Source organism: Salvelinus fontinalis, chromosome 23 (assembly GCF_029448725.1).
Source record: "Salvelinus fontinalis isolate EN_2023a chromosome 23, ASM2944872v1, whole genome shotgun sequence".
NCBI lineage: Eukaryota > Metazoa > Chordata > Actinopteri > Salmoniformes > Salmonidae > Salvelinus > Salvelinus fontinalis.
Genome location: NC_074687.1, coordinates 28,400,017 through 28,416,955, shown reverse-complemented (window position 1 = coordinate 28,416,955; position 16,939 = coordinate 28,400,017). Strand labels below are relative to the sequence as shown.

Below are 16,939 nucleotides of genomic sequence, written 5' to 3'. Positions count from 1 at the left end.
TGAGGGGAGAGTGGGGTTGTGTTGGCCAATGAGGGGAGAGTGGGGTTGTGTGGGCCAATGAGGGGAGAGTGGGGTTGTGTGGGCCAATGAGGGGAGAGTGGGGTTGTGTGGGCCAATGAGGGGAGAGTGCGGTTGTGTGGGCCAATGAGGGGAGAGTGGGGTTGTGTGGGCCAATGAGGGGAGAGTGGGGTTGTGTGGGCCAATGAGGGGAGAGTGGGGTTGTGTGGGCCAATGAGGGGAGAGTGGGGTTGTGTGGGCCAATGAGGGGAGAGTGGGGTTGTGTGGGCCAATGAGGGGAGAGTGGGGTTGTGTGGGCCAATGAGGGGAGAGTGGGGTTGTGTGGGCCAATGAGGGGAGAGTGGGGTTGTGTGGGCCAATGAGGGGAGAGTGGGGTTGTGTGGGCCAATGAGGGGAGAGTGGGGTTGTGTGGGCCATGAGGGGAGAGTGGGGTTGTGTGGGCCAATGAGGGGAGAGTGGGGTTGTGTGGGCCATGAGGGGAGAGTGGGGTTGTGTGGGCCATGAGGGGAGAGTGGGGTTGTGTGGGCAATGAGGGGAGAGTGGGGTTGTGTGGGCCAATGAGGGGAGAGTGGGGTTGTGTGGGCCAATGAGGGGAGAGTGGGGTTGTGTGGGCCAATGAGGGGAGAGTGGGGTTGTGTTGGCCAATGAGGGGAGAGTGGGGTTGTGTTGGCCAATGAGGGGAGAGTGGGGTTGTGTGGGCCATGAGAGGGCACCAGGGTCTCATTACCTACAGCTGTTACATGATCCCTCGGGGGACACTAAGCTGCCCTGCCTGCTGTACAACCCACCCCCCACACTCCCCAGGCCCAATCCCCACCCCCCACTGTACCAGCCCAGCACAATCTGTGCCTGGCTGGCAGGCTGCCTGGACACCACTGGGAAAATACAAAAACACAGGACACACCATCTGCAAGGCCACTGCAGGATAGATTACCAATTAATCCATTACTTTATAAAGACCATGATGAGTGTTGAAGGGGCAACACCTGCTTTTTAATATACGAGCAGGGCTCATTAAAACAGACACACAACATTTGTCATTTGGTAGCCGAGGGAGGAGGAGGGCTACGTAAATAGATCCCTTCTGGTCTGTGGTGTGGTCTGGTCAGGGCGATACAGACTGAGATCACTGCTCCACTCTGTAATGGTCTCTGATGACAGTTGAACCCAATAAGAGACAACTTAACCCTTTAGAGTAGGACCAGGCCGGGAGCACAGCTGCAGCCTTTTATAGTACCCTCCTATGGCCCCTTCTATCCCAGGGGCCAGGCCCTGGTGTGTACAGAGGCAAGTGTGAACACGAGGAAGTACACTATAGGGGAGGTTTGAGCGTATAATGATGTAATAGTACTAGAGGGTAGCGTTACCTGTAGTAAGTTCCATATTACACGGACCAAATATAAACACAACATATAAAGCGTTGGTCCCATGTTTCATGAGCTGAAATACCTTTTTTTAAACTCTGGACTTAGGCGAACCAAAAAAACACTTAGACAGACCGCAGTTTTCAATGGCAGAAAGGTCCTTGTATCCACACACTGGGCCCAGCCTAACACATTCCTCAGAGAACACACTGGGCCCAGCCTAACACATTCCTCAGAGAACACACTGGGCCCAGCCTAACACATTCCTCAGAGAACACACTGGGCCCAGCCTAACACATTCCTCAGAGAACACACTGGGCCCAGCCTAACACATTCCTCAGAGAACACACTGGGCCCAGCCTAACACATTCCTCAGAGAACACACTGGGCCCAGCCTAACACATTCCTCAGAGAACACACTGGGCCCAGCCTAACACATTCCTCAGAGAACACACTGGGCCCAGCCTAACACATTCCTCAGAGAACACACTGGGCCCAGCCTAACACATTCCTCAGAGAACACACTGGGCCCAGCCTAACACATTCCTCAGAGAACACACTGGATGGTCTTATCTGTCACCGCTCAAACTTAGAAGTAGACGAGAGAGTTTTACTCATTGTGAGTTATGTTATGCTAGGTCTATTCATAAAACAATACATTTTATTAGATTGGGTTGAAACTCCTCTCGATCCAGGCAGTTTTCAGGGAGTGGAAAATCTGGAGAGAGAATACTACCTCATTAGGGACAATAAACTGAAATTAAATGTTTTAACACATTTAACAGCGCAAAATATTTCCATCCAACTTCTCATTGACAGGGTATTTCCTTAAGCAGAGCAGGCATCTAGCCCGGCCATAATAAAATGACAGTGATGGGCTTGGCTCTTTTTTAGAAACCACAGCAGGAAACAATGCCTGGATCACTGCATAACAAAGGACAGAAACCTCAATATATCACCAGTCATTATGGAACGTCATGAAGTTCAACAGTCAAGCCTTATTGCCTAATCTCGTGTGTAATATTAAAACTCAAATAGAACAATAACCCAGGCAGAAAATGTTTAGTTATAAGCAGAACAGAGCAAACCAAGCCAAACAGAGCTAGAACAGATGATTGTATGTATTTTCACAAAACCATCCCATTCAAAACAGGCATGGGCATAGACAAAAACATAATCTAAAATCCATAACCGTGTGCTTTACATGTTGGCATCATTGAACCACATCTGAATCCCTAGAGACTGAAGTGGAGGGAGCCTAAACTGCCTGTAACTTCGCCCCTCCTCCCCAGGACTGGTCAGAAAACTGAAGGTGACTACACCAGGGGTGGCCTACCACCTCCCTCTAGGATGGCCAACCCTGGTCATTAGAACCACACCACAGCTCACTGCCTGTTAAACCCCAGGCCACACAGCTGCAGACACCTCGTCTGTGGAGCTTGAGGGGGCCTATAGTCTTTTAACAGTCTCAGGCTAGAGCTTTGGCTTGCTCCTCCTCACTAGCTAGAGTGAGAGTTAGCAGACTATACAGTTTTAAGATGTTCATTTAACTAGGCAAGCCAGTTGAGAACAAATTATTATTTACAATGTCGGCCTACACCGGCCAAACCCGGACGATGCTAGGCCAATTGTGCGCTGCCCTATGGGACTCCCAATGACAGCCGGCTGTGATGCGTATAAATAAAACTTTATATGTAACAGCTTCTGTTTATTTAGTTAATGACTATACCTGCTCCTTCCATTCCTTAAGATTAATCTTTAAGACATGAGTGGAACTGAAACACTGGCACTGAAATGCGTGCCAGTTTTCCCTACAGTCGCAACACCAATGGCCAGGGGGTAGCAAGGCAACCTGAGTCATGCTCATTAGGCACGAAATGGAAGAAAAGTGGTACTAGGAACATGCACGTGTCCAATAAGAAACACTTGCTGTCGTTTGTGTGTGCCCTAATGAACAGGACCCTCAACCCTGCATGACACAGCTGTGGTCTGCCCATTAGTTTTGTTCCTACTGATGATTTTAGGGTGTTTAAGTCTAATGAGCATCAACTAGAGGAGATGAGGTGTTAGGAGGATTCTGAGGGAGAGGGGAGCAGAAGATGGAATCAGAGAGGAGAGGAAGGTTAGGGTTTGGAGGGGAGCAGAGAAGAGAGGCTCACACACACATCGCACCGAATGTGGATCTATCGTTCATCTGCCGATCGTTCAGTGCACTGGGACCACCCGATGTAGGTTTCTGACTGCCAACAGTTTGCACATGATTCTACATGTAAAATCAGTGCGCACTCAGTTTGCAAATTACATTCAGGAGGTGCTAAGTACTCTCGGCCAGCAAACACTATTGGCGAGTCTGAGCCCTTAGGGTTTGGAGGGGAGGAGAAGAGGGGATAAAAGCACAGAAGAGGGGTTACGCTTAGGAAGAAAAGGACCAGAAGACCTCCCTATGTTACTTAATTAAAGACTAGCACTGATCTCCTTTAGGCTAGCCTAACCAATCAGAAAGCCACAATGGCCCCAGCCCTGCCTGGAAAATCAGCTTCCAAACCCACAAACACTAATGAAAAATGGGAAACAGGACCCATTTCTGGCATGGGAAAGGAGCATTGGTTTGGAAAGAGCAAGGTCTGTGAATGAACACCTTGTTATTGTTTATTTTTTATATATATATATAAACAAGTGTCATGTTGCTTAAATCAAGTGATTGGAACAAACGAACCATGGCACATTATGGTGAACGGATGTGGGTAGGTTCTTCCCTAAATAATTGAAAAGTTTTGGGAATTACATTATGTCAGCTCTAGTAATTTTATAACTCTTTAAGTGAGAATCAATCCATTGAAGAGTGAGTCAGGATAATCATTTAGACAGTAGGATCAAACCATGCATGGATTAATTAACTAAAGGCTTCTTATCATCCATATAGTCACGATTATTAAATCACGCTTATACGTCAGGATGTGTGCGCGTAGCGAAAAAACGTTAAATATTGGACTCCTTTTTGTTAACATTTTGGAGCCTTTAGTTTTGTATGAAAACACTATATACAGTATTCACACCCCTTGAATTTTTCCACATTTTGTTACAGCCTTATTCTAAAAACGATTAAATAGTTTTCCCCTCAATCTACACACAACACCTCAAAATGACAAAGCAAAAACAGTTTATTAACATTTTTGTTAATTAAAAATGCAAAACTGAAATATCACATTTACATAAGTATTCAGACCCTGTACTCAGTACTTTGTTGAAGCACATTTGGCAGTGATTACAGCATCAAGTCTTCTTGGGTATGATGCTGCAAGCTTGTCACACCTGTATTTTGGGGAGTTTCTCCCATTCCTCTCTGCAGATCCTCTCAAGCTCTGTCAGGTTGGATGGGGAGAGTTGCTGCACAGACATTTTCAGGTCACTCCAGAGATGTTCGATCGGGTTCAAGTCCGGGCTCTGGCTGGGCCACTAAAGGACATTCAGAGACTTGTCCCAAAGCCACTCCTGCGTTGTCTTGGCTGTGTGCTTAGGGTCGTTGTCCTTTTGGAAGGTGAACCGTCACCCCAGTCTGAAGTCCTGAGCACTTAGAGATCCTTGATGAAAACCTGCTCCATGTACTTTCCTCCGTTCATCTTTGCCTTGATCCTGACTAGTCTCCCAGTCCCTGCCGCTGAAAAAGATCCCCACAACATGATGCTGCCACCACCATGCTTCACCGTAGGGATGGTGCCATGTTTCCTCCAGACGTGACGCTTGGCATTCAGGACAAAGAGTTCAATCTTGGTTTCATCAGACCAGAGAATCTTGTTTCTGTGTCTTTAGGTGCCTTTTGGCAAACTACAAGTGGGCTGTCATGTGCCTTTAACTGAGGAGTGGCTTCCGTCTGTCCACTCTACCATAAAGGCCTGATAGGTGGAGTGCTGCAGAGATGGTTGTCCTTCCGGAAGGTTCTCCCATCTCCACAGAGAAACTCTGGAGCACTGGCAGAGTGACCATTGGGTTATTGGTCACCTCTGTGACCAAGGCCCTTCTCCCCTGATTGCTCAGCCTGGGGGGGGGGGGGGGGGGCACCCCAAGGAAGAGTCTTGGTGGTTCCAAACTTCTTCCATTTAAGAATGGAGGCCACTATGTTCTTGGGGACCTTCAATGCTAGAGAAATGTTTTGGTACCCTTCCCCAGATCTATGCCATTACACAATCCTGTCTCGGAACTCTACCAATAATTCCCTCGACCTCATGGCGTGTTTTTTGCTCAGACATGCACTGTCAACTGTGGGACCTCATATAGACAGCTTTGTGCCTTTCCAAATTATGTCCAATCAATTGAATTTACCACAGGTGGACTCCAATCCAGTTGTAGAAACGTCTCAAGGATGAGATGATCAATGGAAACAGGATGCACTTGAGGTCAATTGAGTTTCATAAAAAAGGTTCTGAATTCTTATGTAAATAAGGTGTGTTATTTATTTGTAATACATTTGCAAAACAGTTAAAAAAATAAAAAATCGTTTTGTCATTATGGTTGTCACGACTCCTGCCGAAGGTGGCTCCCCTTCCTGTTCGGGTGGCGCTCGGCGGTCGTCGTCACCGGCCTACTAGCTGCCACTGATCCCTTTTTCCCCTTTTATGTTTGGTCGGTTTCACCTGTGTGTAGTTTAGGTTGATTTGTTGGGCTTTATTTACCAGCCGGCCCGCCTGCTGGTTGTGCGGGATTATTTTCGATGTACATGTTGTACACGGCTGTATGTCACGGTTGTCTGTGTGTTTGGGTTTTGCTGGACTGTTTAAGTCCCCCGTGTTTGGGGCATTTGTTTTGGTCAGCGTCTGTTCACTGTTGTGGTGGAATAAAAAGTACGCTACCCTGAACTCTGCCTCCTGCACCTGACTTCTTCCCCACTACACCCCGGGCGTTACAATGGTGTATTGTGTGTAGATTGCTAAGGATTTGTTTTAAATGTAATCCATTTTAGAATTAGGCTGTAACGTAACAAAATGTGGAAAAAGTCAAGGGGTCTGAATACTTACTTCCCTGTATGTGTGTGTGTCTGCGTGTGTGTTCTTTTTTTCTATGTAAATACCCAACGCGGCCTTGGGTCGCAGGCCTGAAGGACCACTTAGCTGAGCAGACCTGAATGTTTGGAGATCTTGCTAAGATTTACTTATTTCATTTAAATCAAGTTGTTTTACGGCTCGGGTGACCTTTGAAAGCACAGTTTGGCGTGGTAAAATAAACAGGGTTTTCTTTTTTTTCATCTGTAAACTAACTAGTCAAAACTACATCCCAAAAGGGACCCTAATCTCTATAAAGTGTACTAATTTTGAAAGGGGCAAAGTAGTGTGCTATTTAGGGAATAGGGTGCAATTTGCGTCTTCGCCCCCATGATGCTTTCCTCTACATTACGATGTCGACAAGCTGCATTAATACCCACTGCCTATCCTGTTGGGCTGATCCAACTCTCCACTTAGTCAGATAGCAGGCCCACACTGTTGTCTTTTGTCTCGTAGATCTGATAATGGTAATCAAGGGAAATGGCTGTAGATTAAAATAAACACCATTCCAAATAGAGGCCTAGGTACTACTGGACGTTATTCATAAAGCATCTTCACGTAGGAATGGTATGTGCTTTTCCTCATGCAGTATCAGCATCAATATTCTAGAGCATATTTCTATCACATAGCTTACATAACTTAGATAGATCATTAACTCAAGCGCAAACCTCCCGGTCTGCAAACTCAGTGAAATTCCATGGCCAAATACATATTTGCCTGCTCCGTGTTGAATTTCAGCTAAGCTAAGGAAAATACATAACTGTTCTATTTAAATTGGTTTCCCCACCACAGATTACCATCTCCAGCTGCCTTGCGGGATGTTTTTTACTTCATAAAACACAAGTATGTTGATCATCAATATCATCCTTCTGTGACTGCATTTTCTCTGCCTCTGAAAATGGTGAATAGAACTTAAGATCGTATCTAAGGAAGCAAAATGGCGGAGCATCCGATGAATATTGTTTGTGAATCATGATCCTCAATTACTTTCAAAATTGTCATACAGAATCTCAAGTAACACTGAGCTGTAGCAGTGACTGACTTTTCCAGTCATGTTCAGCCCTGAATATGGCATTTCCTCAGTTTTCAGTGGTGGTGAGACCGTGACAGACAGGTTTAACATGTGGCAGTGGTCTGGACTCAGTAGTCTCATGTTACACAGAGCTGGTGGTAAGTCAGCAAAACAAAGACAAGTCCAGATGGCCTGATAGGGACAAGATTAAGATCGATGTTATGGAGCGTTTTGGTTTGGGCCACGACAGACAGCCACTTCAGGAGAGGGACTAATCCTTTAGACTGACACCAAACTAGGGGTTGTGTCTCTAATAGCATCTTACTCCCTACATAGTGTACTACTTTTGACCAGGGTCCATTGGGCACTACATTGAGAATAGAGTGCCATTTGGGACGCATCCTAGGAGAGCAGTGAACTGTTGCGCTGTTCAGCTGTGTTTACCGTATATACTCCTCTTGGTTAACAGTTTAGCATCAGGTGACATTTTCCTGCCATGTTATAACTCTTGACTATGAACAAGAAACTATGTCTGAATAGCAAATGATATATAACATACAGTACATTCAGACACATTGGGACAAGTTGGGTCAGCGTTTTACAAGCATGTTGTGTCATCTGGATCTGCCCCCAGCCGATACGGATAACCAGTTAAGCCTAGATTGGCATCTTTCAACATAACCTGTCTTTCTGAGAGGATTTAAGAGAGCTGAAAATCTACTGAGTAGCAACCTTGAATGCAGAACGTTCTGTAGGAAAGGATCAGACATGGCACTGGGAGATGCTGATTGAGTAAGGTGGACTTAATGTACGTATAATGACAGACAACACTTTAAACCGAAGATCAGTGTAAACTATAACAGGTTGGGGGTGCGTGTGTGTGAGTCTGCATCTGGCAACTGTTACTTAAGCTGTAATCTTTACTGAGAGGAATGAAGCGTTGACTGTCCAACTCCTCTTTACTGTTCTATGGGCCCTATGATGGCCTGCAATGGTGCATTGTCTCAAGTTGAGCCCGGAGCCCCATGGGCCTATAAATCCAGGGCCTCGGTTATCACTCTCTCCCCATCTAAGAGCTCTGTTTCTGTGCCATGATGGGCAAAACATATGCCCTAGATCAGCCCAGGCATGGCTCCAGATCCAAGAGCAATGTGGGCCCTGGCCTCTGAAGGCTGATATCAGCATTAGAGAGGAAGTAGAGCACTTCTTTTAAACAAGAGTGATGAAGCTAGTGGAAGAGAAACTGCAGGCGAGAGAAAGACTGAACAGAGCAGCAGTGGGTCTGGAGACTGAGAGAGAATGGAAAACATCCTTTAAGAAAGGAGATTGCCAAAAGAAACAGCTGGACACATCTGTCCTGTTTGATTGTCCTGCTGTCTGCTGAGTCACAGCATGTGAAGAGAAAGAGGGGGTTCTGGAACAGGAGCAGGCCTTTTGAAGCGTAAGCTCTAGTATAAATAAAATACCCTTTCATTTGTCTGGCTGTCTTTTTGTGATGAGCCTGTCAGTGCTGGAAAAGCTAAGGGATCTCCCCAACTCCCGCCCTCCCTCCCTCTCTTTCGCCCTCCACCCATGGAGTGTCTGCTCCAGCCTACAGCAGGCAGGGAAGCTAATTGACGAGTGTTGGCCTTTGTTTTACCGTGTCAGAGCAGCAGGACCAGCAGGGCGTCTACTTTGTTTTACCGTGGCAAAGCAGCAGGACCAGCAGGGAACCTACTTTGTTTTACTGTGTCAGAGCAGCAGGACCAGCAGGACACCTACTTTGTTTTACTGTGTCAGAGCAGCAGGACTAGCAGGGAACCTACTTTGTTTTACTGTGTCAGAGCAGCAGGACGAGCAGGGCACCTACTTTGTTTTACTGTGTCAGAGCAGCAGGACCAGCAGGACACCTACTTTGTTTTACCGTGTCAGAGCAGCAGGACCAGCAGGACGCCTACTTTGTTTTACTGTGTCAGAGCAGCAGGACGAGCAGGGAACCTACTTTGTTTTACCGTGTCAGAGCAGCAGGACCAGCAGGACGCCTACTTTGTTTTACTGTGGCAGAGCAGCAGGACCAGCAGGACGCCTACTTTGTTTTACTGTGTCAGAGCAGCAGGACCAGCAGGACGCCTACTTTGTTTTACTGTGTCAGAGCAGCAGGACCAGCAGGACGCCTACTTTGTTTTACTGTGTCAGAGCAGCAGGACCAGCAGGACACCTACTTTGTTTTACTGTGTCAGAGCAGCAGGACCAGCAGGACGCCTACTTTGTTTTACTGTGTCAGAGCAGCAGGACTAGCAGGACGCCTACTTTGTTTTACTGTGTCAGAGCAGCAGGACTAGCAGGACGCCTACTTTGTTTTACTATGTCAGAGCAGCAGGACCAGCAGGACGCCTACTTTGTTTTACTGTGTCAGAGCAGCAGGACCAGCAGGGCGTCTACTTGTTTTACCGTGTCAGAGCAGCAGGACCAGCAGGACACCTACTTTGTTTTACTGTGTCAGAGCAGCAGGACTAGCAGGGAACCTACTTTGTTTTACTGTGTCAGAGCAGCAGGACTAGCAGGGAACCTACTTTGTTTTACTGTGTCAGAGCAGCAGGACGAGCAGGGAACCTACTTTGTTTTACTGTGTCAGAGCAGCAGGACCAGCAGGACACCTACTTTGTTTTACTGTGTCAGAGCAGCAGGACCAGCAGGGCGTCTACTTGTTTTACTGTGTCAGAGCAGCAGGACCAGCAGGGCGTCTACTTGTTTTACCGTGTCAGAGCAGCAGGACCAGCAGGACGCCTACTTTGTTTTACTGTGTCAGAGCAGCAGGACTAGCAGGGAACCTACTTTGTTTTACTGTGTCAGAGCAGCAGGACTAGCAGGGAACCTACTTTGTTTTACTGTGTCAGAGCAGCAGGACCAGCAGGACGCCTACTTTGTTTTACTGTGGCAGAGCAGCAGGACGAGCAGGGAACCTACTTTGTTTTACTGTGGCAGAGCAGCAGGACCAGCAGGGCGTCTACTTTGTTTTACTGTGGCAGAGCTGTGCAGTAGGGCCTCTGGGCGCCTACTTTGTTTTACTGTGTCAGAGCAGCAGGACCAGCAGGGCGTCTACTTGTTTTACTGTGTCAGAGCAGCAGGACCAGCAGGACGCCTACTTTGTTTTACTATGTCAGAGCTGTGCAGTAGGGCCTCTGGGCGCCTACTTTGTTTTACTGTGTCAGAGCAGCAGGACCAGCAGGGCGTCTACTTGTTTTACTGTGGCAGAGCAGCAGGACAAGCAGGGTGTCTACTTTGTTTTACTGTGTCAGAGCAGCAGGACCAGCAGGACACCTACTTTGTTTTACTGTGGCAGAGCAGTAGGACCAGCAGGGCATCTACTTGTTTTACCGTGTCAGAGCAGCAGGACCAGCAGGGCGTCTACTTTGTTTTACTGTGGCAGAGCTGTGCAGCAGGGCCTCTAGGCGCCTACTTTGTTTTACTGTGGCAGAGCTGTGCAGCAGGGCCTCTGGGCTGGCTCCGGCACCGCTGTGGAGGGACAGGCAGATGGCCACCTGCTGGAGGGGTTCTGAGAGGAGGCCCCTCACTACCCAACTGTCTGTACCCCAAAACAAGGTCTAGTGTGTGGGACAGAGCACAGCACGTCCTCCATCTCATTACTGGTTCATTTGGTTGAACTGTAGTTAAACCATACTGGTCCTTGGAAATCACAATGGGAACAGTAAACTGAACTCAAAAGGAGGGGAAACAAAAACCTCTCCGCCAACCTACTGGTCGAGATGTGCATTGTCTGTTGGGCTCAAATGTGTCTGATTGTGTGCACCAATCAATGCCGTTCAGTTGTGTGTTTGACATTTTGCCTGAAACATCAGGCATTTATAAACAGGGGCTTTGTTGCCTGTGGCCTCAACTTGGACAAAAATACACATCCTACACAACAACATGCCAGCAGTGGGGTGGAGGTAGACGGCTCTACACAAAGATAGGGTGGAGGAAGGACCAAGGCCAGGCACTCACATGTGTGGGCTAAGCTCGTAGAAGTTCCTGTTGCGATACTCCTCCACCTTCTGTGGTGTGTAGATGGGGAGAGACTTGTAGGGGTTCATGGAGATCACCACACTGCCGATGTACGTCTGCAGAGAGAGGGAACAAGACACCAGGGGATGATTATTAGATATCACTACGCTGTCTATGTAGGTCTGCAGAGAGAGGGAACAAGACACCAGGGGATGATTATTAGATATCACTACGCTGTCTATGTAGGTCTGCAGAGAGAGAGCGATAAAGAGTAGAGTGAGAGACATCAGGGTGTAATGGATTGACTAGTGTTCAGAGAATTTCTCTCAGGTAAGGCATACTGCTATGGTGTCTGAAAGTGATGTCTTGCTCTGCTCTCAGGGAAGCACTGAGATGAGTTTCATTTTTGTATCCTCAGCTCTTCCCAGCTGGGAATACTATCCTGCTGCATTGTTCAGGCATGCGGGAGCTAGAAAGGAGTGGAAAGAGCATCAGCACGGGAGACGTAAAATCAAAAGGGAAAATGTCTGGAATCCTGGGATGCGGCTTCTACCATGACACCCATATCAGAAGGGGGTCTGGTAGATAGAGGAATGTAGGGGTGGTGGGCACGAGAAGAGGGGGGTCTGGTAGATAGAGGAATGTAGGGGTGGTGGGCACGAGAAGAGGGGGGGTCTGGTAGATAGAGGAATGTAGGGGTGGTGGGCACGAGAAGAGGGGGGTCTGGTAGATAGAGGAATGTAGGGGTGGTGGGCACGAGAAGAGGGGGGGTCTGGTAGATAGAGGAATGTAGGGGTGGTGGGCACGAGAAGAGGGGGGTCTGGTAGATAGAGGAATGTAGGGGTGGTGGGCACGAGAAGAGGGGGGTCAGGTAGATAGAGGAATGTAGGGGTGGTGGGCAAGAGAATAGGGGTGTCTGGTAGATAGAGGAATGTAGGGGTGGTGGGCACGAGAAGAGGGGGGTCTGGTAGATAGAGGAATGTAGGGGTGGTGGGCACGAGAAGAGAGGGGGTCTGGTAGATAGAGGAATGTAGGGGTGGTGGGCACGAGAAGAGGGGGGTCTGGTAGATAGAGGAATGTAGGGGTGGTGGGCACGAGAAGAGGGGGGTCTGGTAGATAGAGGAATGTAGGGGTGGTGGGCACGAGAAGAGGGGGGTCTGGTAGATAGAGGAATGTAGGGGTGGTGGGCACGAGAAGAGGGGGGTCTGGTAGATAGAGGAATGTAGGGGTGGTGGGCAAGAGAATAGGGGTGTCTGGTAGATAGAGGAATGTAGGGGTGGTGGGCACGAGAAGAGAGGGGTTTGGGTGAGGCTACATCTCCAAATGGTGATGGCTGATATTAAAGGCACTGGACTCAAGTCATTGAAACAGATTTTGTCGGAAAGAAATGGGTCAGCTTGATGCAGCCGGGTCATTCTTCTAGTGCATTCTCTATGTGCAGTACATCTTATTTCTATAAATTATGATCGAGAAAAACATGAACTTAGTCATTGTTGCTTAGAGTATGTTAAGAAAATTATACATAATAACTTCACATTTGGCATCTTTCCCTGGCTCCATTTATTACTGCAGAGTGTGAGACTGACGACAGTACGCCATTTCTGAAAGAATCAGTCAAACTGTAAACCTTACATTGACAGAAGAGGACCACACTGCATTTTCAGGTGGTTCTAAACAACTCCTGATCCACTCCCTCTGTTACAATGGAAGTTATATAACCCACTCAGAACAGGAGAGCCAGACCTTTCCAAGGCAACACCACATCCCACTGCCTATTGTCAAAAAGTACATGGGAGGCATAATCGACTCTTTGGAGAACCCGAGGCGAGAATGGACAAGACAAATGGAGTGCTCAGAATAAAAGCAAACACGGGGTTGGTAGGTTCACTGCTAGACGACCAAGTGTGTACAGGGCCATTAAGGCAAAGTTAAGGCTGACGCGACAATGGCCCTTTTTAACAGGAAAAGCACGCAAGTACACACACTCCCATGCTCTCTCTCAGCCTCCCATAATGAGTGCATGTACACTCCCTTCTCCCCCTGAATACCTCAGATAATTGTGGTACAATGGGACTGGAGGGATATACAGTAGAGAACATTATCAGGACTTAAGAGAAGGGAATTCTTAGTGTCAAAAAATTCTCCCTCAGCAAGTGTTAAACTGGGTTTAGTCATAACTGAGTCATAGCTGTTATATCATTTAATATATTCGACACTCACATTATGCTTTAATGTTTTATGGCAAAGAAAACAGGGGCTTTCCAACCACAGGGACCATTGACCCTAACTGAACACCAGAGTCAATAATAATAGTAACCATATCACTGTTAGTCCCATTATATAAGTGTGTTGTCGTGATCTCCCATATAAAAAAAGGGCAACTTCAAAAACTAGTTCTTTCAAGGATGAAAGTTAAGCAGTGCTGAGTAAATTACAGAGAAAGGGGAAATGTCTCCTTGCAGGACTTTGTAATTACAAGTTCCAAACAGAAAAAGAAAATACTTTGCTTCCTCATTCCAAGCTAAGCATTATAATCCACACATCACAGTCTAACAACATTCCCATTAGATCTAAGCTAAAACAGCAAGAGCTTTTCAAGGGAATATGTATAGTCAACACAGACGAAATGTCATGCCTAAACTGACATTTAAATGTGTGTTTGACTTGGCTCATCAAAATAAATGGATGACATCAGAAGGGGAGCGGTCGTAGGATCAATAAAAAGGGTTGGCACTCATAGAAATCAGATATTTATCGCAGGAATCAAATATTTTCTTCTAAATCTCTGAAAAATAAAACCATTGAGGTTGATGTTGTGGGCAGGGTGTCATGTACAACCGGTAAGGAACGAAAAGACCCAGTAAGATTCACCTCATGAATGAAAACATCTGACACCATAACAAGTACTAGGGACACTCACCTAACGGGCCTGTAGGGATTAGTAGCTAAATGTTTGCTGCAGCCAGCCAGCTTTTAAAATCCCCCCTGGTCAGTGGAGGTAGAAGACCCCACCCAAATGTTACTATTACTGTACTACTTGTTACTATTACTGTACTATCACTATGAGGTAGAGCAGAGGTGATAAAGACTATTATAAACTGGTTGGTTAAAACCCTGACTGGCTGACAGCATACCACGGGTATGACAAAAATTATTTGTACAGCTCTAATTACTTTGGAAACCACTTTATAGTAGCAATAAGGCACCTCAGGGGTTTGTGGTATATGGCCAATATACCACGGCTAAGGGCTGTATCCAGGCACTCTGTGTTGCGTCGTGCATTAGAACAGCCCTTAACCCTGGTATATTGGCCATATTCCACACCCCCTCGTGCCTTATTGCTTAAACCTCTTCCCTAGACCATCGTTCCTTATGTCAACTATAGCACTTCAGTTTCCTTAGTACTGGTTTAAAGAGAGCCGTAGCTTACTTTCTGGCTTGTTGTGGAAAGATTAAAAACCAAGAATGAACCATAAACTGTCCATGTCAAGAAGCAAGGGTGGATTAGGTGTTCCTGAGTATTTGTATTACTTGTCTTATAATGCAAGATACCTATTGTCATGGGTTTAGAAACATGGAGGAATAGTAGGCCGCTGGGAGTGGCTAGAGAAAACATTCTAACAGAACATAGCAATTTGATCTCCATATAATCATTATGGTATTAGCTCAAGTTCCACTGGAAAATAGATAATCCACTACTTGAGTTTTCATGTGAAGTGGCAAAGATACGTCATAAAAGGTTATCAATGGAGCATCTCTCCCTTCATGTCCAATATGGAACAACCCCTTGTTTACTGCAGAGGAAAAGACATTGGTTAATATTACCTGCCAATGCCAAAACATCAGTCAGGTGGAGCAGGTAGTAAGGGATGGTGAAATCAAACCAATGAAAGAGTTGATAGCAGAGTTTGGCCTGAATTATATACAATTTCTAACCTATTTACAGATCAAAATCAATAATACAATTATTTCTCAAACGGTATTGATGTGGAATCTAAAAGTGTGATGGACAACAAACAGTGTTGAGGGCTGCTATAATGGGAAGGGAACGGTTTCCGCCTTATACAAGCTTGTTGGCCTCTCCCCAAACAACTCAGTTATGTTGGGAACAGGACTTGGGTGCATCTCTGACCGCAGTACAGTGGGATGCAATATGGAAAAACACAACATCGATATCCCAAATGTGTAAGGTACCAAATTAATGTTTTGCATATTACACCTCACAGGTTGAAAAAAATGTATCAACTCCTTTCAGATTTGGGTTGTTATGGCTGCGGTGGGGTTGGTACACTAATGCATCTGTTATGGAAATGTCCAGCTGCTAAAACATTTTGGACCGAGGTAGATATGTTGTCTGGAATTTTGAATGCATGTATCCCACATTGTCCTGTGTGCATGTTAGGAAGTAGGGTGGACAATATCCAACCTAGAACCACGCAACGCATCTTTGCATTGGACTTCCTGCCAGTCAAACGAACAATACTCAGGAATTGGAAAAAGTGTAAACCACAGTGCTTCAGCATGAACATTTGGTTAAGGAAATTCATGGATTTATTGACTACGGAACAAGCAGCGTCGGCCCTCCAGGACTATGACAATGGTCTCGGGGACATTATAGGAACATATGTAAATCAAAAAACATAGCCTAGTATATTATTTGTATGTGAATGGCGTTGAGCTTTACACCAGTCCAGCCGACGCTTGGCATTGCGCATGGTGATCTTAGGCTTGTCGTACAGGGCCACAGTGTCTCCCGACCCCTCCTGTCTCAGCCTCCAGTATTTATTCTGCAAAGTTTGTGTTGGGGGGCTAGGGTCAGTCTGTTATATCTGGAGTATTTCTCCTGTCTTGTTCTGTGTGAATTCTCTCCCTCTCCTTGTACCATGCCTCAGGACTACCTGGCATGATGACTCCTTGCTGTCCCCAGTCCACCTGGTCGTGCTGCTGCTCCAGTTTCAACTGTTCTGCCTGCGGCTATGGAACCCTGACCTGTTCACCGGATGTGCTACCTTGTCCCAGACCTGCTGTTTTCAACTCTCTAGAGACAGCAGGAGCGGTAAAGATACTCTGAATGATCGGCTATGAAAAGCCAACTGACCTTTACTCCTGAGGTGCTGACCTGTTGCACCCTCTATTAATTACTTAAAAATCATACAATGTGATTTTCTGGATTTTTGTTTTAGATTCCGTCTCTCACAGTTGAAGTGTAGCTATGATAAAAATTACAGACCTCTACATGCTCTGTAAGTAGGAAAACCTGCAAAATCGGCAGTGTATCAAATACTTGTTCTCCCCACTGTATATTACTGTTGAGGGAAAACTAATGTTACAATTTTATACAAGATATTGCCAGGAAGTTCCCTCTCAGGATAAAGCCAGAGTAACACATTTACAAGTTGCAGTCTTTAAATACTTCATCTACACAACGAGCTGTTTACCCCTCAAAGGGAGGTAAGCTTTCAAAAGAGATACGTGGTAATTGGCTTTACTTCATTAACAGAATTGTACAAACAAGAACAGGTTCT

At 46.4% G+C, this 16,939-nt stretch overlaps 1 protein-coding gene across 7 annotated transcripts in view; it reads right to left on the bottom strand.

The window, feature by feature from the left end:
* LOC129821081 (unconventional myosin-Ib-like) overlaps positions 1-16,939 on the bottom strand; it is a 150,175-nt gene that overhangs the window by 116,149 nt on the left and 17,087 nt on the right. For all 7 annotated transcript variants that reach the window (XM_055878349.1, XM_055878345.1, XM_055878348.1 and 4 more), the window contains exon 3: positions 11,415-11,530. In XM_055878349.1, the coding sequence (XP_055734324.1) occupies positions 11,415-11,530 (116 nt within the window). The remainder of the gene's footprint in view (positions 1-11,414; positions 11,531-16,939) is intronic.